We start from the raw sequence: 22,529 nt of genomic DNA on the forward strand, positions 1-22,529 counted from the left end.
ATAATCAAGAAGTTTTTTAATATAAAAAATCAGATTTTATAATACAAAATAATATTTTTCTAAGTCAAGGAATCATTTCCGACCCTATAAAGTATATATATTCTTGATCAGCATCAACAGGGGAATCTTTCTAGACATGTCCGGAAGAAATCGATTTTTTGGCCATTTTTGCGAAATTTGATAAGGGGTTACATCATTAAAATTAGCAAAAATGGTTAAAAATTTTGATTTCTTAAAATTTTAAATTTGGAATGCAGCTTTTTTAAATTAATAAAAACTAACACAAGACTGCTTTCCGAATCGAAATTAATGCATTTTTGCCTTAGTTATGATAAATTTTAATTGTTACCTGCAAGGGTATACAAACTTTGGCTGGCCAAAGTTAGCTTTCTTTTTTGTTTTTTATTAAGTTTGAGATTCAAATAAGTATTTACCTGTGTATATGTTAAATTATATATATATAAATACAGGTAAGTATTTATTTTAACCTCAAATTGTTGGAAAAAATCAAAGACAAGATTTTCTATAGCAACCTGTAGGAATTCAACAGACTGAGAACTTGAAAACTCTGTAGGCTTCCACATATCAGTCTATACCCAAATTTGGATGTGATAAGATTATACCTTACCCCTTCGGCTAAAATATTCGGACACAAAATTTGGTTACCAATTTTTTTTTTGCAATTAAATTGTAATATTAATCGGACCAGTTCCTTCTAGCAAAATGGCGCTTCGTCTTATCAGTTTAGCACGCATGCCCTCCCTTCTCGTGCCAAAGGTAAGCGCCATTGCGATGGATCATCTCTAAATCCTTACTTGATTTGATCCGATCCTTAGGTGAAGCCAGCGCAGCCGCAAGTTCGCTATTTGCTTAAAAGTAAGTAACGCGTTTCGAAGCATCCACAGTATCGATCTAAAAATGAATGCGTCTTGCAGGGGATCGTCTCGTGCCATTTGTTGATGAAGTACCAACTGTGTTCTCGATACCTGCCATTAAGCACCATTGGGGGGTGAGTGTATAAATCAAAAACCTACCATTAAGAGTGTATAATAAGTTACTTGTGTTAACTAATCAATGATCAATATCTTTATGGTTGTGGGAAGATGTGTCTATATACGTTTCTAAGCTTACATTAGGTGCCTCTAACAGACGTTTAGTAAGGGTCAATGAGAGATTTCTTTAGTAACTGAGTGCCAAACGTAAAAATTTCGGTTAACTTGTGTTTTTTATAGGCAAAAGATTGAACTAAAGACCATATGTTACCAGACTAACTACACGCGCAAGATTCTTAGATACCAACTAAAAATACAAGTGTAAGTAGGGATGTGGAGAATGCACGAAACTTAAATTGGTTAAAACTACAGAGCAAATATTATTTTATGTGAAACATTTATTGTGGTATATTTGTATATATATATATAGTATGTATATATAATTAATCTGTTAATTACGCTGCAACATTTAAGATGAGTTTGGTTTGTCTCGAGTCTCGTGTGGGTAAACAGCAAATTTATACGCAAATGTAAGTTTACACAATACCAACCGATGTCTGTTCTTCTGTGTGAATGAGTGTGCATGTATGTTCTACGCTCTAATCAAATCTATACGTTATCTATGAATACTTTATATAATATATACGTTTCAATAATATAGTATTAATATATATGTATATACTGCATAAGAAGCTAAGGGCAACCAACTTTGGAAATGGCATTGAAATCATTTCGAAAACGTCTTCTCCAGTTCGGAGATCCCTTTGCTGGTCTTTTGAATATAATATTTTGCAACGTAAAACATTGAACTTGAAATATTATTCTCGTTATATGTTAATATTCATTCTTATTGCGACCAACACACAATTATCATTAGATTGGTTCGTCTTTTAACTCGGCTCTTAAGTTCTAATGTTAGCTTTTTTCTGGGTCTTTAATCGTCTTCAATTAAATCCTCAAGATCGTGCCAAGTGCTAGCACGTTTGAAATACAAATATATATATGTACACATATATATTTTAATATAGATTTAGTATTTGAGTTGGCCTCAACGTTAACACATCGGTATCAAAGTTATATATGTTTCATTTATATTGCTTATGCGGTTTCCTCGCTCCTCCAGTTAAACACCTACTACGTAATATCCGACAGTTAATGGTTGAATCATATGATTTACCTTTCGTTTAGAGGATAATCTCTATCAAACTTTAAGTTCACACAAAAAGAGTATTGTCGCATATGTATGTATTTTCTTCTTAGACTCTAATCATTGAGTTAAGATCATTGATTTCTTTGTATATCATAAACCAGCATTGCCTTCTGTGTGTGCCAAGTCCTAAGATAAAGCAAATGATAGTATAAAAACTAAGAAATGGATACCACTTGTCCCTGTGTATGTACAAATCAGAATGATGGAAATTAAAATGCTGCAAGTATTGCTCTAAAGGTATCATACAGTAAAAAACAAAGTTGAATTAAAACCAGATACGCATTCTTTGCAATTTAAAAACTAGTGGAAACGATAATACTTCACCCGGAACTCTAAATTTATACTTTTTTTTATATAAAACCAAGACTGGGTCTTGGAAGCCATTTAGTTTCTGTTAAAAGCAGATTCATATAAAATGTATATACAATTATTCCACCAATATTTAGAGATCCGGGTTTAGATAAACTAAAATGAGTGTTTGGTTTCTACTAATAAATTAAGAGTGTTTTTCAGATGAATATCAATACGTGTACTAATGAGGCAATCATTAAACTTTACGTTTACGTTTACTATTACTGTTAAGATTACGGTTTAAGTGGTACCAAGTTCGAAACGGAGAGTACGTTATACAAGTACATTTTACAAAGTCTAATATGACGGTGGTTTCTAATTCAACTATCGACTAATTGATTACCATTCGAATGGATTATTAATTATTACAGCTAGGCTTACGCTAGACATTAACAATACAATATGTTATACAGACACTTTAGTTTTTGGTTTTCTTTTTTTTGTGCATTATACAGGAAGAAAAATAATTCGTGCAAACTACTTTTAATTACATACAAGGTCGTTTCTTTCTCGTATTCCATTTATTTCAAATCAAATACAGAGGTTTTATTTGTAAAATTTGCTTTCACATTTCTTTTATTCGTTTCGATTCGTTTTAATTCAAAAAAGGGGTTTTACGCCAAGAAGTGTTTCAATAGGAAAATTACACAAAGGGTTCACATTATATATTTGGTTTGTCAGCAATTTGTTTGATTTTTCTCGGGTTCTGGGCTTTATAGGATCTGTTAGGCTAAAAGAGTAAATACCGTTTACATGTCCTTTGTATATATCGAAAGAATTATATATTGTGTTTCAGTATATATACTTATATATGAGTGTCTAACCATCGCTACAAGTATAGAGCGAGAAATAGAGCGACAGCAGTTACAAGTTACGGGGCGTTTTATATAATATATATATATCCGTTTCCGTTACAGGCTAAACAAATAATAACCAAATCCAATCTATGGCTACGATTCTCAGCCCAAGCCAAACTCAATTCAAGGGGTTTTCATACTGGGTTCACTTACGGCCTAAAAGTTATATCATTTTTATATATATATATGTGAAAACTTACGGCTAGCCTTCAAATTGTTTACCAAGTTGTTCAATATAATGCACTTGCTTATTTTGTATATAGTTTGACTTTCTTTATTCATACATTTCTGTTTGTGTTTGGAGAAACAAATTTACAACAGTTAGTAAGAAGACCCTTCCATTTCCACCTTCTGCTTCTGATTTTTAGTAAGATTTTAAGGTAAGAACTAAATCAACTTTATAAGCGGGGAGATCTCTAAACTTGAAATTTAAAATAATAACATTTCCTTTCCCAAAGGGTCGATGATTTCGTTAAAAATTCCTCGTTGCAAAAATTGTACTGATTGATTACGTTTAACAAGTATTAGCCAAGTGCTGAGCTCTCTCTCTTCCGCTTTAAATTGAAATTGTTTTGAAATCATCGAGGGTGCTAAGTAGGCAAAAAGTAGAAAAATTAAACAACTCTCCTCATAACTGAGATTTTTTTGTCTCTAATTTTAACTTTCCCCTTGTCACTATTGGTGTAAGAACTTTTGTCATGTCAATTAGTTGCTGGAAGACGAGTCTAAGTTATGTTTTCGTTTCGTTTTAGGAAAGTCTTGGCAAGGCTTTCTGCTGAAATTTTCGTTAGCGGTTTTACTCACCTTAGTTATTTTATGTAATTCACATTTATTCTTTTATGTTTTTAGGCCTTATCAAAAATCCTTGGTTGCATCAATGCATAAAAATTGAACTTGGTGTTGAATTCGTTCGTTTCGTTTTGCTTTTCTTTTCAAAATACAGCTCAGTATAATTGATATGTTACGAGCCCGTAAAAGTAATAATCATTCCTCGCTACATTTATATATATAAGAAAACATGTTCCTTGTTGAAGTATATATATATTTTTTGTTGTTTTGTTTTGTATTTTATATGGTATATTTGAATTTTGTTGTTTGCTTAACACTTAAATTAGGTTTCAATACGACTTGTTGTTGTCTTTGATTTTAGCATTTCGTTAAGCATTTGAAATGAGCAAAAGTAGCCACTTTTCATTCCCTTAAGTAATATGTTATGCATTTAATATATAATTTTAGCAATTGATAAATATATATAGCGCACGTTTAATCTCTTGAATACCTCGCTGCATTGCTCCGAAATTATTTAACACGTTCACTTGGACTTAATGGTAAGCTTACGAACTAATTCTCAATAAATTAAATCAAGTATTTCTTAGGGCATCATTTTCAATGTGATTTTTATATGTTTCGTTTGTTGCTTTGTTTTATATTTTCCCGTTTAAGTACGGGAAAATAATTGCTTTTAGATTTTATTGTGTTCGTTCGATTTTTGGTTTTAGTTCTTCACTTTACTTACCATCATTACTTCTTATTTTTTTTTATTTTTTAATGAAATAATTTGTGCCTATGCACATCAATTGACTAGCTTGTGGAAAGTGTGTTTTTGGTGTGTTTATAGCGCTTCGGTGATAAGTAAATGAAAGGGTAACAAATAATAAGCAAGAAGCCAAAAAATGCCAGGTTACGAAATCAAAAACGTTCTAATACCACTATTATTCGGTTTCTGTTTATTTAGGATCTAATTTAATAACCTGATTTCGGAATTTCGCTATAAATTTGGTCCTCATTAGTCAATTAAATCAACACTCTACCCTACTTGTTAGATGTACTCGTGGTAGTCGCACATCCAAAACCATATCCAAAATGAAAACTCGTTGTCTCCGGTTCGGAAAGAAAACCTCTTTATACGATTTAACAAAGTTTTTATTTCGTTTCGTGGTTTTCTTGGGTAAAACTCGAAAACTCTCGGTTGACACCATCAAAGTGATATGCGTTGTTTATAGCCTTCTCCTCTTCACAACAAGAGTTGATGAAATGTCTTTCTTTCCTTTGTTCTCTGTAATTCATTTTACTTATACCAAAAACACTACTCTTAGTATGCAATTTGACACATTTCGAGAGACGCGCCTCAATATATAATTGATATATACATATAATATATAGTTTTTGTTTCGGTTTTACTAATTGAATATATCACGGTCTTGCTAAATATCATCGTATGTATATATATGTATCTGTATCTTTATGTAAATATCTATAAAGTTATCGCCACTTGAGTTGCGCTATCTAAACCCAACTACATTCAAATTGCTAAAACCGTCTCGAGTCCCGAGTCCGAGTTGGAATCCAAAAGGCTCATTCGGATCGTTCGATTCGATTACATTTAGTAGTGAGTATAAGTACTTTGCTCAGTTTGTTAGGTAATTTGGTTTACGAATACTGACACTTGAATGCTGAAACACAGTTGATCTTATTGTCATATGATGTATGTGTGTATGTAAGTAGATGTAGGTAGGTAGTATGTATGTAAGTAGTTAATGCTAATGCCTTGCTAGTTGGGGTCTCAGATGCAGTTGATGATATGGGGTTGTTGTCTCTGCATTATCTTGGAGATTGTAAAAGGGATGTAACTCAATTGACTACTGTACACGGTTCATCATGCTTTGTTTGTGTGTATATATCTATTAAATATGAGAATAAGTAACTATGTTGTATCTAAATATGTTGGTAGTAAACCTACGAGTTAAAACGAAAAGAAACTCCAATACTCCAGTGTTATATATATTACAGCAAGTTCTTGAGATGGCCCGATAAATTAGGAAATAGAATATATAGAAGAAACTCTTGGCGACGCTACACGACACGAAAACAAAGGCAAATGTACTGATTCTGTTGAAGATTTTTGGTTTGATATTCGGGGGCTGACTGATAAGTAGTTTTTGGCATATATTTGAGACTTCCAGATTTTGTCAACTTATCAACCAGCCCCGTCTTAGTGAGCAATTCAACTATTTGTTTTTGGTAATCAAACAATAGATATATGTATATGTATATATTTATAGAGAGAGAGCGCTATATAAGTATGTTCGATCTGATACTATATATATATCAAAATTAGCAAGCTACTACTTTGGGTATATATCTTTGGTACGAGAGTAAAGAAAACAAAACATTTCATTGGATACAAGAGGTATATTGTTTTTTATATCGGATTCAGACTGTGGCAACTGTTACAAGTACAAAGAACTAAGTAAATCGGCCGACTTTCGGTCGGTTTCAATATCTTGAATGTTGAATGTTGAAGCATAAGGAAATGTACAACGAAATTATAAATTTTACATAGGCGGCAACTGTTACAGCATTTTTTGACTTCTTGCGTTCGCAGCTAAGATTATAAATAAATATAAAATGCATTAATCAAATATAAATAAGTTTATTTGTTTGGTTTTTGTTTCGTTTATAAAATATGTCAATAGAACAAAGTTTGTGTAGTGTAATTAAAGGAATTTCTGGCAGGGTAAATCAATCTTATGCTAAAAGCAATGGTTCTGAGATCGAGATCTGACGGAGGAATGGGGTAAAAAGAGTAAATATTAATATCGATAAGTAAATGGCACCATATAGCATGTATTTTGGAATGTGTTAAGAGTCTTAAGCGTAAATAATAAATAAATAAATAAATTAGTTCCCGCGTATGAAGATGATGGGACGACGAGCCCCTCAAAATGTAAAGTGATTTTCCAGTTAATATTCAAAATCTTTGGTATACAGAAACGATAATAATACATACTCACCCCGCGTAAAATCTACAGGAATTAAAAACAATTCTCCGCACACACAATCGTTTACTTTCTTTTTGTTTTTGGTACTGGCAAATGCATCGAAATGTATCAAGTTCTACACACATGGGTGATGGGATCAGAAGAATACAGAGAGAGACAGAGGGGGCACAGCACAACAAAAGATATACGAGTAATACGAGGTAAAATCAAATCAAATACGTTACAAATATATATACAATCGAATTGTGTAAGTACAAATAATAAGAAAACACAAATTGTTTGCTCAAATCATTAGCAAAGTTCTTTCTGGTTTGTTTGGTTTTTTATTATTAAACACAATATAGTTACTTCAAATGTTTTATTGTTCTTTTCCATATAATGTGTGTGTGTGTGTGTGTGTAAACTAGATATTTACATACGCAAAAGATTACTTTCCAAATGAATAGCTAGGAATTAAAACTAACTTCAAACATGCAAGCGATTCAAATGAGACAAAATACTTAACTAATAATCAGGAGCGGTTGTCCTTGCTTCGATTTCTGTTTGTTGGTTTCAATGGATGAAGTAGTAGTAGTAAATATATATAAAATGCAAATGCTACACAAGGGTAATAATTACAAAATATAATTAAGAACTAAGATTGTGCCATATGTCTAATATTTTAAAACAATAAAAGCTACGGTAAAAGTAAAGTAATGTGTTACCTGGTTCATATAAGGATGGTTATGCAAATGAGGAGGGACGGGGGGCGGAAAAATGAGGGTAGATTAGTTCTGGCTCACTTAAAAAATCTACAAAAGACGCTGCTCTCTTTCGGTCGAAATCAAAATAGATGCAAATGCCAAGATGTTATTAAATTACTCGCTACAAATGATTGAGATTGGGGTGGAGACTAAGCTATAATAATTACACAACTAAGTCAAACTAAAGTCGAAAGTCACACACAGAACACGAAACAAAATATAGATTTGCTCGTCGTGGGTTTTATATATAGTATATTATTGTTACAATATTAAGTACAAAGAACAGAGTAAGAGATAGGAGGGGGTGGTAGGGCAGGGGGGATGGTGATGTGGTGCGGAGAGTGTGATGTGTGTCTTGATGGTAAACCTAAGTTGTTGTATGAATTAAATTCGAACTCAACTAAACGTCTAAGGTAATAGTTCATTTTGGGTGTTTTGATCGCGTTAGTTGGTTAACATAATTAATAACTCTTTGTCTTGAGCAAAATGTTTTCTTTTGAAGTTTTCATTCAATTACTTAATACTGCCTTCGCAGGAGAAAAAAAATGGATCATATTTCAATGAGCGCCCTTTTCTTGGTTAACTTGTAAGATTCGTGCCTTGCTCTTGCTCTTTTCTTTTTATAAATATGGTTTTATATTTACTCTTTATTATTTATATATTTTTTTTGTTTTGTTTTGTTAAAATTTATGTTTAGGTTTTTAATGGTACTCTTTTATGCACTAAAAATAATATATATTAACGGCTACATTTAAACGCAATCACAATCGGTGGTTTTTTAATGTGGTTATCCTCCTATTCGCTTCTCTTCTAATTGTTTGTTTTTTTTTTTTGGTTTGAATTTTGTTTCTCCTTGATTTCTCGCTTCGTTTAGCTTCCTTTTCATATTTTTTGTTTGTTTCTTGTATTGCTTATGATTTGTTATTATTCAACTCGCCGCCCCGGGAGCGCCTTAAATATAATACTTAATATTTGCCTGCCTACTAGCTAAGCCAAACTCAAAGGATAACTAACTTCGGATGAGTAGTGTTGCTGTGTGAGTGTGGATGGGGGCCATGTGAGTGGGGGGCGTGTGTGGTGTGGTGTCTGTTTCATTCAAATTACCAACACAAAACGCTCGATTTGCCTTGGTACTTAGACGTACATGCCCATGCCGTACATGGTGCTCCAGTCGACGCCCTGGAAGCTGGACATGTCCACATTGGCCAGCGCGTAGTTGGAGTAGGCGGCCGCCGGATTGGCAGCAGCGGCGGCGGCGGCAGCGGCTGCATTCAGGGGATTGCCGGCCACCAGGGCAGCTTGCTGGGCGGCAGCGGCCAGGCTGTGTGCTCCAGCGGCGCCAGCTCCGTTGGCGGCATTGGCCGCTAAGGCGGCAGCCGCTGCTGCTGAATGCGCCTGCGAGGCAGAATTCGAGGCGGCGACGGCGTTGTGATGGTTCTGCTGCTGCTGCTGGGCGGCGGCCATCTGGGCGTTGTGGGTCTGCTGGTGGTGGTGATGCTGCTGTTGCTGCTGCTGCTGGTGCTGATGATGGGCAGCGGCAGCCACGCTCTGCGCCTGATGGGCCTGCATCAAGGCGGCGTTGGCAGTGGCGGCGGTGGCGGGGATCGAGTAGGGTGCATACCTGTTTAGGGAAGGGGATTAGTTCGGTGTCCGATCAGGATCGGTGCTTCTGCACACTCACCTGACGCTGTGCAGCGCCGTCTGCGGATATGTGGTCAACAGCTTGCCGAAGCCCGACTGATTGGCCATCGAGGCGGCCGCGGCGGCGTTTTGTACTTGAAACGGATTCTGTGATATGAGGGCAGCCTGTTGGGCGGCAGCGGCAGCCGCTGCCGGCGACTGCAGCAGCTGTGTGGGATTCTGTAGCATGGCCAAGGGGTTCATGCCGGCGACACCGGCTCCTCGGGCTCCGATCAGTTGGCCAGGAGCTGTGGGCAGCTGGACGCCCAGGGTGCCCAGCATGATGCGCTTCTGGAGGAGCTGGGCGGCCGGTGTGACCGAATCCTTGGGCTGGGCCTTCTTGCACTCGACCTTCTTGTTCTTGATGGTGTGGAAGTGAATCTCGCAGACGCGGTCCACCACATCCTCGTTCTCGAAGGTGACGAACCCAAAGCCGCGATGACGCTTCGTCTGCTGGTCCATCAGCATGACCGTCTCCTCGACGGCACCGAACTGGTTAAAGTAGGCCTTGACCTCCTCAGCGGAGGTGTCTTGCGAGACGCCGCCGACGAAGATCTTCTTGGTCTTGTTGGCCTGGCGCGGGCGGTTCTTTGGGGTGGCGTGCTTGGGGTCAATCTTCTTGCCGTCAAGCGTGTGGATTGGCACCTTGAGGACCTTCTCCACGGTGGAAGGGTCCTGGAATGTGATGAAGCCGAAGCCGCGACTGCGCTGTGGGTGTAGGCGTTGTGACGTGGACGGGGGGGAAGAGAAACAAATAGAAACACGGATAGATTAGCAGGGAGCAATCACTGGAGACTTCGGTTAGAGGGACTAAGTCTAAATTGCAAATTGTAGTTGTAGTTATATAACTAGGATTAATAATCGTAAAATGTCCTACGGAACGTTAGCAAAAGTCCAACAAAGTAAGAATCAATATCAATTCGACCGGAACTCGATCTTCCACAAATATATATTTAAAAATTATATATAGATATATATATATATGTATATATGTAAACACAGATACGTTATACAGTTTATATTATGCAGGTATGTAGATGGCTTTTTATCGACTTTACGCTTTTTGCTCATCAAATTTGCATTGCTTTCCATTTAGTTCTGATTTTGTGGAGTAAACACAAACGAGTTTTAATTGAATTGTAATCCAAAGAACATAAAATAAGTTTTGCAACTATTGAACTAAAGTTTTGTCTAAAGATACTTTTGCTTTGTTAACGGAATACCAATATTTATACGCATAGATAGATCGATCGTTATAATGGTCATTATTCGCTAAGCTGGAACGTACATATATCAGAGAAACATTACGAAATATAGTATGCATTCAACGTGTGTTCTCTTTATACTGATGCGACACCCCTCTAGAGCCCAGATATACATATACAGATATGTTGGTACAGGAGGCATAGATATATATATATTATATACACGACAAACTGGAGGATACCAAAGACTTCCGTTCACCTCACCGTGAATGCGAACTCAACTCAAGGATACAAATGTGTGTGGCAATTACATATGTCGACGTGATAAGTAGTATTAGAAAAGTACGAATTGGTGCGTTTTAGTTCAACACTTTTTCTACATGGAATATTAATTTAAGCAATTTTAAAAGTATTTCTTAAGTAAATAAGAATGTATTTAGGCAATTTCCTTTGTCAAAAAGTTTGACTTTTAAAACGCACTTTTAATATTACAAAAAAACAAGAGTATAAATGTTCTAAAAATATGTTCTAAAAATGTTTTCTATAGCATTTGTATATAGTTCTTTTTCAAAATTGAATTTAACCCGCTTTTGCCATACAATTTGTTTTCTTCGGTTAGTTTTGCTTAAGTTTACTTAATATTTTTCTTTTCTTTTTTACAAAGAATGAGTCTTGAATGTATGATATTTTTGCTTAATCTAATTAATAACTCTCGTAGAATATTACAGTAATGTGGGGAATACAGTTGTTGCTTAAGCCTATGGCATATATTTAGAGTAGATCGATTTATAGTACACAATTCCAGAGAGAAAGAGAGATGAAAGCTATGGGACTACCTACCTAAAGAGTAAGATATGTATACAAGTTCTAGTATATAGTATAACCCTGGTGGAGATTCGTTCATTGGCTGGGGAGTTGTTGGGGAAACGTACTTGGACTATCTACTTACAGATACGGGACTTGTAATTTTTGATTCTTTATTATTAAGGCCAATATGGAGGGTTTCTATGGATTAAGCTTTATTCAGGGATCCCATAAACAGAAAATTATTATCAACGCAACGAAATTAAACATTTGCTCGATAGATATTCGAACTACGAAATTAAAAGACAAATATGGATTATTATATGTAATCGATATGCCAAAACAAAATAATATAAAGCATCAACTAAACACACACAAACAGAATTTTGCATAATGGGTTAAGTATAACAAAAGTCTAGCGTTTACGGGGCTGGTAATATATCGTATCAAATACATATGTGTGTTGGGTACATATTATGCTAATCTAGGGTTCTTATTTATGTTACACAATCAATTCAAGAAAGGTTGCCATGGACGATTTCGGCTCTCATCTTGCGCTAAGTTGGGAAGAAGGTGGGTTCTCGGGTAGCAAGTAGTAGGTATTATTGGGGTAAAACACGCCTCATCCAACTAGAGCTTGAATTGATTACTATAGGTTACTCGTTATTAGTTTGTTTTGCTTTTTTTTCGAGGCTTGCTTAAGATCAATGCGTGAATTCGACTGTTTTTCATTACTTTTTGTTGCTGGGTGAGAGAAACACTAAGAGTAAACCAAGTACACAATGCGGAGTAGTACGAGTACAAGAACGAGTACATTCAATTAGAGATACGAGTACAGTTACATTATTATTGCTCATAGTTATACGAAATACGAGTTACGATGCGCCAGAGTCTTGAGTAATTGAAAGTACGCTAAGCGTACGAGGTTAAAGTCCTTGGCGATTTATATTTCTTGATTTTTTTTGTTTTATAATAATGTACCTAAGCTGTCGCTGGTTCGTCATCCTGTGGTTGGCATCTCGTGGTTACCTGGGACCAGGTTCCTTCGTGGCTTCCGGCCTTGTCCTTGACTCTTGAGGGATTCCTCACTTTGGGTTGTGGTTTCACGTTGATTAAAATTATGTGTTATATTTAGTAATTCGTACATAGTTTACTACATAAAGCTAGCTATATAATTTATCGATCTTAGGTGCTTATGGACTACAGTACTCCCCAGAGACGACGGTTCATAGCCAGGATCGTCTTCAAAAACGATCGGGGGCCCGCCGGAGACAGTTGGTAAACCAGTTTTCTTCTCGCTTCTGTTGTTTTTCTTCATTCCTTTGTTGGTTTCTTGTTTTTTTTTTCTTTTTGTATTCCTTGTTTTCAGGGGGAAGGGACAAAAGGTGTTTTCTGTGCTGTGAGTATGTGTGTGTGTGTATATCTCTTGGAGTTTATTCGAGAGGGGACAGGACAACGACAACCCCGTTAGCCGATCGCTATAACTGCCCTATCATGCAGCCGTAGTTCCAACTCATTCCGTAATTGCGCAATTGGCTCGGCTGCAAACCACCCCAGGTAAACAGAAGAACGTTGTCCTGTGCCGAATCCAGGCAACATATTCAGGGAACCCTCCCAACTAGCAGGCGCTCGCAGGAACAGCTGCTCCTGCGGAGGAACAGGACTCGGGAACAATGCGACGGCAGCTGCTATATTTTATTGCCCGAGAGCAACGCGCGCGCGCGCTCTTTTTCGATGGGGAGCCACGGCCACGACGATGATGAATCGTAGTATGTGGCATGTAGTACGTGGTACCCACCAAAAAATACATGTAGGATGTATGGATAATGTTCGCTTATCGAGCGGACAAATTGCCCAACGCATTAAGCATTTCGAAAGTCAATTTCCGGGGCAATAACTCGGGTCTTCGAAGGGAAACTGAAGCAAGAACATCGGTCCGAAAAATTTGTGAGCTAACTTTTGATATTTCTAAGGAAACATTTGTTTGTGTTTTTCGTTCTTGGATTCAGATGAAGAGATTTTAATAATATTTAATAATAAAAAATAATTAAAACATACTTATTTAGGTTTAACAAGTTAGACCTTGACTGTCTTAGAAAATATTTATTACAAAAAATGTAGTTTTCATGGTTAACTATTAAAAGAAAATCTGAAATTGATGATAAACCTTTAAATACTCTTCCTCATTGTTCTTTTAATTACTAATTAAAATAGTTAAGATCCTAAAAAGATTAAAAAAACTACAAATATAAGCCTCATGGTATATAAAATACAATTCTCAAAGATGGCTCTAAATTGAGTCGTTATTTCTGAAATCTTCTTCTGGATTTCCTGACAATATTTGTAATATAAACTATAAATTGTTGTAAAGTGTAAAAACAACTTCAGAGGAAGTGTAAATTGATAGCTGTCCCGCATACAAATTATGACAGGGAAATTGAATTTATTCTTCAGAGTTCGTGTCTCAATAATCGGAGTAGCTGAACCCCAAAAGACAGGCTGATCTACATATAAAACCTGATTACATTCGATTTGGGATTTTGGTTTTCCTGCTCCTGCTCCTCCTCTGCCTTCTGCTTGGTCGCTCCTTTGTTTTTGGCACGTAGCCGAGACGGAGAGCGAAGCGAAAAGAATTAAGAACTGTAATTCTAAACCCGGGAATACCGAAACAGAAGAGACGAAAAGGAAAGAGAACCTGCAGCTTGCAGCTGTGCCAAAGGTAAATCACAAAGAGGATGGACCGATATATCAATAGGGAGTGTATAGCTGTAAACCCGAAGGCAGGGGGATTATGGAACTCGAAATATAATGGTATAATAGGGAATAATAGCTAGGCAAGACATAATGGAAGGCTCTCCGCTTACCTGGGTGATGGGATCCTTCATGATCAGGACATCGGTGACGGTGCCAAACATGTTAAAGTATTCCTTCAGCTTGTCCGACGACGTTTGCCAGCTGAGCCCGCCGACGAACAGCTTGCCGGGAGCGGGATCGGAGCCACTGCCTCCGCTCAGGCTGGGCGTGGAGCGGCCAGAGGAGCCGCTCTTGTTGCTTCCGCCCTGCTGCTGCTGCTGTCCGTTGCTGTTGGACCCCACACCTGCCGAGGCGTTAACGTTCTCCTTGAGCAGGGCCAGGGCGGCCTGTTGGGCCTGCTCCTGGCTGGCCGCCTGCTGTTGATCCTGTCCGGCTCCAGCGGACTGTGTGGCGCTTTTGAGCACCGCAGCTGTGGTCAGGCCACCGCCTATGGCGGCCACCCCGTTGTTGGCAATGGAGGCCACCAGGGCCTGGTGCAAATCCCGATGCGGATCAATAAGACCCGCGGCGGCGGCAGCAGCGGCTGCGTTCTCCATGGGATTGCTGTGGGCAAAGAAGAAGTTATCGGGTTTGAGCAGGTGATCCTCGCCAGAGTTCGGCGGCGGTGGCAGCTGGGGGTGCAGCATGGTGGCGCCTTCCGGGAGCGCGTGAATTTCCTGCTTTATCTGAATGTTGAAGCCTTTTTTTCGTAGCACACTTTTACTGTTTTTCTCTGGGTTTTCGCTACTTTTCTATTTATCTGTAGTTCTATTTGCGAATTTTTAAAACTGCCTTTTATTTAAACACTTTTTTTAGGTTAAAAAACACGACGTTTTGTTCTTTGCTTATTTCTTTCTAACTTTCGCGCTCTCCTTCTTTCACTTTGTTGTTCCTTTGGTTTCGTCTTCACTTTGTTGTTGCCAATGGCAATGCCTTTGAATTTTTTTTTTTATATCCCTTCGACAAAACAAAAAGCCGTAAATAAAAGCCAAAAACGTTAACGAAAATGTTCTAACAACACGACAGCGGTACTACCGAGACTTTGTTGTTTGTTTGCTTGTTTCGAATTTTTTCTCTGGGTTGCGACTGCGCAGCTTGGGATGTTGGATTCAAGTAACTCGAAAAACTGAGTGTCATGCCTTCCTTTCCTCCACGAGCCTACCTCGACGCCTCTGCCGGCGTCGCAGTCGGGAACAGCTGTCACGGCGGTTGTCAGGTAACCAAAAGCCGTAGGGGTTGCAGTGTTTCAAACCAGACTACAAAACAAAAAACTGGAATCTGAATATCGATAGCTATATCGATAGGCAATTTTAACTGTCACTAATTTAAGTTTTTAATTTGTTTAAACATTTTTTTTATTTTGAAATTCTTAATCCGTTGGGGATGCTCTTACAACTCCCTTGATAAATCTGGCAATTAAAAGAGTAAAGTGCAAAGGGATGTTGGAAAGTCCACTTGAGAAGTAAAGTAATGAAAAATAAATCTTTCAATGATTTACGACAGACATCGGGCCATTTAATTGTTTATTTGATAATAAAATTTTATAAATTTAATCAGTCTTTATTCTTTGTAATGCATTTATAATTTACTGACTACTAACCACTAGAATTCTATTTCTAAGCAAGCTTTGTTTTAATTTTCTTTCTAAGAAGGTAAAGTTCTTGTGGTTAGGGCTGGATTTATAATATTTACTTATTAACTTTTATATTAGAACTTCTGTACTTCTGCCTGATTTTAAGACACCAAAACCTTCGTCATTACGGCTCGATATATATTTTTTTGCAAGAATATTTCGTCAAATTCTTTGCAAGCCTCTCTTATGGGTTCCTTTTTCAGGCAATACCCATAATAGTGATTTCGGGAGTTGCGGTTTGTGTAGAAGTGATATGGTGGCTTAAGATTGCTCTGACCAGACACGATGTCTCCTATACGGCAAATTCGGCGTTTTACGAGTCTCAAGAGACCCGACAAGGACCGTGGTATAAACCAACATACCGGAAGGTAAGACCTGCCACATAAATACGACTTCAGCTAAAGCTTTCTCCCCAACTTATTTCCAACAGTTTGTGAGGTTTAACCAAAAATGTGAGACTCCACGGGGAGTGATTGAGGCCCAAGGCGACCCTGCAGGTGAATCGTGTGAGTAACAAAACCCAAATGTGGTAAATTGTTAAGCTCCAGGCTTTCTAGCTTCTGAGAGGACCTAAACAGAAGTTAAGCAGCAAGGAAATCCAATAGAAGATCGAGACTGTCAAAGGGACAATCACCAAATTCCATGAAAAAGAGAGAGAAGAGAGTATGTATAGCCAGAGCAGGATCTGCCAAATCGGAACCAATCTAGATTAAGGTCTAACGGTTTCAAATAAAGCTGTCGTCTTAGGTTCGCCGTGGGTATTATCAGGCCAAGTTCTATCTTCTTTAATCTACCAACTTAAATAATTGCAGGAAAATGTAACCCAGTCGTCTTAGTCGATTATTAAAAAAATGAATCAATAAATTCGGATCAAATTCTAAAATAAAGGATGCAATAGTATGAAATTATAATATATGTACTTTTGAAAATAAATATTTTCATATAACTTGTCAACTGTTATTACTTACAGTTATAATATATTCTTCCCTGAAAACCCAATCAAATAAATGATGTGTTTTTATTTACGTATTCCTATAATTAATTCAAGATCATCTTTCAATATTATACATTTTATATAAATGAATTTTCTTGCATCTCTAAAAGTATGCGTTGATAACCCGCAGGTCATCCCCATTATAGGGGTATGTACATTTGCTTTGATAATGAAAATTACCGTCATAATTCTGATGGGCTTCAAAAAGGATGACGTCTGGTTCACCAAAGGTTCCGCTCGCTGCGAAGACTTTGAGACACGCAGCGGACCCTGGTACAAGGCCAAAAGTCGCAAGGTGAGTCCGTGCACATTATAATGAAATCTGTATAATCCTAGTGTCCGGATCTACAGTGGGGCGGTCGAGATGACTACCCAGTGCCAGCTGAGGCGCTCTTGGCCAGACAAGGCGACACGAATGGTCCCCCATGTAAGTTTGCTTTTGAATTTGGGTTTTTCAGTGCTTTCCAGTAGTTTTTATTCGTTATTTTAATGTAAACCCAACATTTTCTATTCTTTCCAGTTCCGGCGGACGATGATGATGATGATAGTGACAATGGTTTAAGTGCTACAGAAGTGGCCGTTCACGTCGGCGTCACTACCGGGGTGATTGGCGTAGCCACATTCTTAGCCGCGTGATATCAAGGCGCTGCATCTGTAATACTTCTTCATCTTACATGTCTACTGTGTTCATAGTTGAGGGGAAAAACAGGAAAATAGGCCTGGCCTAGGGGTCAGATCAGACAGATCATTTCTCACATAAGCCTGACCATTCGATTTCCGGCTATTAGTTTGACCATAAACTTTCGTGTTCGCTAGGATAGCGTCTTAACAAAAAGGATACGGAGGTGGAACGGAAGGATATCAACATAGGAAGCTAAACCGGCTTGGCCAGTGAAATTCGAGTTGGGAAACCTTACAAAAAGGACTGACCAGCGGAAAGGAATGAGAGAGAATGAAGCCCCTGATCTTGTTTTGTGAAATGGTATTTCTTGCGCAAGTTATAAATAAATATATGTATATTTTCCTAAACTAGATAGATCTTTAAGGAAATAAAAATTGGGGTATAATGCGGTTTTTAAACCAAATCAAATGTTTTCTATTAATTAATTAAATTGGTATCACAATTATTTAAAAGATTAATGCTTGCATCAATTATTTATGAAATTAAAAAATAATTTATAATAAAAATTATAATTGAACAATGAATAAATTCATCAAAATTTTAAAAATTTTTGAAATATAAGAATAAATTTTTAAAATATTTATTTATTTTTAAAATTTATAAAACTTGACACATTTTTACATTGCAGTGGCGCCTCTCAGCGGACTGATTTGGTTGATTTAAAATACATGTAAAATACAAAGTCAACTAAAACCTTGTGTAGCGCCCATGTAGAAGTCAAATACAAATAGGTCAAAACCTAATATTATTGTATTTTTTTAATAAAAATTGCTAACTTCCTAGTTATCTAACTAAAAATTTAACAAACTAAATTTGTCATTTCTTGTATAATTTAAATATTCATTAAAAGTCAGAAAACAAATCAATTGGACAAGGAAAAGGATCCCTGAAAAGCAAATCCCTTTTAGCAACAGTTGCAGCCCAAACTAGCATTTTTCGCACATGATATATAGAAGGAAACTCGGCACGAATGCCTGCCCGCTTGTAACTAAGTGGAAACAAAACAAATAACTTACTTAAATATGAATATGTTTTGTTAATGCCCTTCGGCAAATTGCTGTACCTTTTGTGTGTGGACATCGCCGCCCCTTAATAATGCCTGCGCCCGAGCGCTCGCTCGTTCGTTCCTTCGCTCTTTCCTGTCATATCCCAAAAAACATAAACTCATTTTCCAGGGCGCCTGCGCTTTCCACCAATCCGAAAAAGCGGGGACTCCAGCAGGCAAAAGGAAAAAAATCCCAAAAAATAGCAGGAAAAAAAGGAATTGGTTGCTGCTTGGGACAATTTTCAGAGTCTTAAATTGAGACCAGGTTTTTCTTTCCCCTATGTCTCGGTGTGTGTGTGTGTCCTGTGGGTGTGCGCTAAATTGAACGCATATGTGTGTGTGTGTGTGCGGGCAAAAACAAATCGTGGCTGCGTTATGCTGTGCGTTATTGATTTTTGGCACAGGAAATGGGAAATAATGCCAAAGGATATGAAATTTATTAAAATAGATTGCAAAATAATTCAATGAAGATGTTGAAAGGCAAGCGCGCAGCTGCTGCGCGGCAGCAGGGGGAGTTTTCCTCCGGCACACGTGTGAGAGTGTGCGAGAGTGTGTTGATTTTCCTCCTACGGTTGTTGAACTTTTCCAAAGCAGCGACGTCGCCGTCGTCTGCAGGATTTTTTGTCGTGTGAAAGACGTCTGTCTGTCAATTTTATGGCTACTGACCCAGAAAAATGAAATGCTAAAAAGAAGAAGCCCTTTACCGGTAAGGGGTATCGGCTATTGGCAAGGATTTGGCATGTGTTTAGGGCCTTGGCTTTGGCTTGGGGAAATTAATGCCGAAAACACGATGCCGACAGCGACGATGACATCAGCAGTCGCCACCGCGATATGTAATTCGATTAGGCGCACTTAACAACTTAACCTCCTCCTCCTCATCTTCCTCGCACTCTATGTATAAAGGTCCCCTCACGCATTTTAATTGCGTCAAATAAACAGCGGGGAAGGTGCTTGGTGCCACGAGCCATCATCCTGTTTTTTATGGCCTCCCCTAGAGTTACATTTGCCCAGTAAATTAAGTAGTTAAAGGCGAGTGGAAATAATTTCATAATATTAGGTATATCTTGGGAAGAAACTATCCCATAACTGTGGCATTATTTTGAGTAAGTGTATGCTTGTAAGCTTAGTTATTTTATTGTTTAATAAATGCTATTATTAAGTAATTTATTGATATTTTATGCATGAAGAGGTTGCATGATAAAGTTTATGGAGTTTTCAGTAGTAAGACAATTCTCTAAGAAGTAAATTTATGAAGTACACGTAAGGAATAATCCTCCAAAGATACATATTAAATGTAACATAAATCCCAAAGTGTCGCCAATTAATGGATTTCCCTCAGTATCCCATACAAGGTGAGGTATATTAAAAATGAATGCATCACTTTACAAATTAAGGAAAACATTAAACATCCCTGCAGCATCATGTTTTATGCAGCCTTTGAAATAGTCAATCTATTCCCCCGGCAATAAGGATTTGCTGTCGCCAAGTGAAATGTCCTTTGCCACAGCCTTGGCTCAAAGTAGCTTGTCAGGGAAAAATACTTTCTAATCCGATGACAAACAGCAATGTGAAACCAACTCAATCCAACAAAAACTCCGGTGATTCCCCCTTGGGCCACAAAAGCAAATTGCAATGCAATTTGCCGGATCCGTCTCGCAAAACAAGGAAAACACTCGAGAAATGCCACCAACAAATTGCATGGATTTGCGCCTGAACAGCCTCGGCAACAATTTCCCTCTCTCACCTGTCGTTTTGCCCTTTGGCCTGCATTTTACCACCCAACACCCGCCAGAGGCCTGCATTGAAATTTATGTAGATACAAAACTGCAATTCAGAGCGAGAGAACCGTCAGTGTTTTCATTGAGAAAAATGCCACAGAATGCATAAACGCGATGGTTGGCAACCCTTAGCATTCGAGCCTGGCTAAAAGCATATGGCCTGGCCTGGCCTGCCTGCCTGCCTTATTGTTTTTGCATTTGATTTTGCCTAAAGGGGGGGCTGGGGCGGTCTCTGTTGATGGATGGCACTTGCACCGGCCAAAGTGCACAGAGTGCCACGGAAAACGCCGCATAAATTCAGCACGGAGAGCTGGATCGTTCGCTCGCGTCGCTTGGAAAGGTCTATATATCATATACCTTACACATATATACGTACATATGTATATGCACTCGGGGGGTGGCTTCCATTTCAGACCGCTGGAAGAGCGGCAAAGGCAGCGAAGCTGCCTGGAAGCAGCAACCACCCTCGACAAAGAAGCTCCGACTCCGCTGACTCGCGTACACAGAGCAAAAATCTGCCCTACAAAGGCCCACTTCTGCCACCGGCAGCGGGACACACATAAATCCATCCGAAAAGGGCGCGAGGAAAAGAGAGCCAGACCCGACGGCAGAAGCAACCCCCTGAAATCGGGGGAGATATTCTGCAATTGGAATGCGCGCGCAACCCTCGGCAAGCCGACGAAAATCGAGAAATCGAGACGACGGCGGCCGCTGCTTCCCTGGGCTGCCTTTCAGTCAACTTTGGGTATCCGTACGGGCAATTTCTCCCGGACCGATGGCGGACAACGGCTGACGGATGACGACGGATCCCTCGGACTACTCAAAACCGGGCCACAGCAAACTCAAAAACTAACCCGAATAACCCGTGGATAGCCTCCTCTTGCAGTGTGCCAGTGATAGAAAAGTGTTGCGATAAAAAAGGATATACACACAGAAAATGAAGCGCCAGGCAAATCCATAAGGATATATCGCGCAAATCGGACGCTTGCCATTGATATTGTCCTGTCACAGCAGTATTGTAACACTATATTATAGCTTACTGCTGGGTCGGGGCATTAACATTGTTGAGCGTCATTAGCAACGAGCAGCGGAAAACTCCGAAACTCAAAGGAAAACGCACCGAACTTTCTTCTTTCCGGCTTTGGGAAAGCCAAGCTCACACACAGACACACTCCCCCACACACAGAAACGCACCACGCACTGTATGTGATTGTGTGTGTATATGAGTAACCGGAAAAATCAATTTTCCATTTTTAATTCAAAGCTCACACAGCACAGGACACTCGCACACACAACGCACGTGCATGTATATGTCGGTATATATGTGTGAGTGTGTATCAGGACGAAAAGGGATAAGCAGGATGCTGCAAAATCTGCAGTGCGAGCGAGAGAAAACGAGCGGGAAGGAGAGAGATAGAGGCAGCCAGAGAGAACCCGAGAGAGAGGGAGTAAAGGAAATGAGAGAAATTCAAAGGGAGAAATGGGTTTTTGTATAGACAAAAGCCAAGCAAATTAATCAAAGTCACTCGGGAAAACTTAAACAAAATTAAGGAAAGTATGCTTATAAAGCACGCTTTTCCATCGTTAGAATTTCCCATTATTTTATCCGGGAAGCTAACTCACTTTCGACATAACCAAAAGGCCAAGAAGAGCCCAAAAACGAGACAGCGACCACTCCCTGATTTTTCTCGCTTTTCGTGGGAGTTTCTAAGGATGGCATTTACGGGGGTGGCAGAAGGGGGACCCCCTTTTTTTCCATCAGAAAACTGTTGCCAGCCCGAAAAGCCGGATAAGTCCTAAGGAGATGCCAAAAAGTTGCACCAGAATCAGCAGCATCAACATCATCATCATCATCATTATAGTTGTCAACCCCTAAATATAATCCCGGTGGAGAACTGCATTAGAATACAACGAAAAAATTGAAATGCAAAAAGATGACAAGGATTTTGGCCAACAACAAAGGAAAGAGATGATGAATTG

General features: G+C 38.5%; 2 protein-coding genes across 9 annotated transcripts in view; one reads left to right on the plus strand and one right to left on the minus strand.

Annotated features, from left to right (window-relative positions):
- Positions 1-556: 556 nt before the first annotated feature.
- On the plus strand, positions 557-18,073 carry ymp (yellow-emperor). 5 transcript variants are annotated; one of them, XR_001770939.3, is made up of 7 exons: positions 557-777; positions 837-876; positions 936-1,009; positions 16,254-16,418; positions 16,481-16,554; positions 16,608-16,808; positions 16,863-16,996. XR_001770939.3 is itself a non-coding variant. In XM_017176021.3 (6 exons), exons 1-6 carry the CDS (start codon positions 724-726, stop codon positions 17,678-17,680), a joined length of 525 nt encoding a protein of 174 aa, XP_017031510.1. In that variant the 5' UTR covers positions 578-723; the 3' UTR covers positions 17,681-18,073. The 5 variants fall into 5 exon arrangements, 1 of the variants encoding a protein (XP_017031510.1); XR_001770938.3 differs by having other exon boundaries at positions 16,608-16,804; XR_011445154.1 differs by having other exon boundaries at positions 16,608-16,797.
- The window catches only part of msi (RNA-binding protein musashi), a 122,591-nt gene continuing 108,768 nt past the window's right edge, over positions 8,707-22,529 (minus strand). For all 4 annotated transcript variants that reach the window (XM_017176019.3, XM_070286699.1, XM_070286701.1 and 1 more), the window contains 3 exons: positions 14,489-14,981; positions 9,617-10,323; positions 8,707-9,556 (listed from right to left, as the gene is read on the minus strand). In XM_017176019.3, coding sequence (XP_017031508.2) covers positions 9,070-9,556; positions 9,617-10,323; positions 14,489-14,974 — 1,680 coding nt within the window. In that variant the 5' untranslated portion in view covers positions 14,975-14,981 and the 3' untranslated portion in view covers positions 8,707-9,069. The remainder of the gene's footprint in view (positions 9,557-9,616; positions 10,324-14,488; positions 14,982-22,529) is intronic.

Source organism: Drosophila kikkawai, chromosome 3R (genome assembly GCF_030179895.1).
Source record: "Drosophila kikkawai strain 14028-0561.14 chromosome 3R, DkikHiC1v2, whole genome shotgun sequence".
Classification (NCBI taxonomy): domain Eukaryota; kingdom Metazoa; phylum Arthropoda; class Insecta; order Diptera; family Drosophilidae; genus Drosophila; species Drosophila kikkawai.

Bases quoted from the DNA above. Each gene is read 5' to 3' on its own strand.
- ymp (XM_017176021.3), top strand. From the start codon at position 724: ATGGCGCTTCGTCTTATCAGTTTAGCACGCATGCCCTCCCTTCTCGTG. The intron at 877-935 runs GTAAGTAACGCG...TGCGTCTTGCAG, and splicing joins AGTTCGCTATTTGCTTAAAA to GGGATCGTCTCGTGCCATTT. The intron at 17,340-17,395 runs GTGAGTCCGTGC...CCGGATCTACAG, and splicing joins ACAAGGCCAAAAGTCGCAAG to TGGGGCGGTCGAGATGACTA.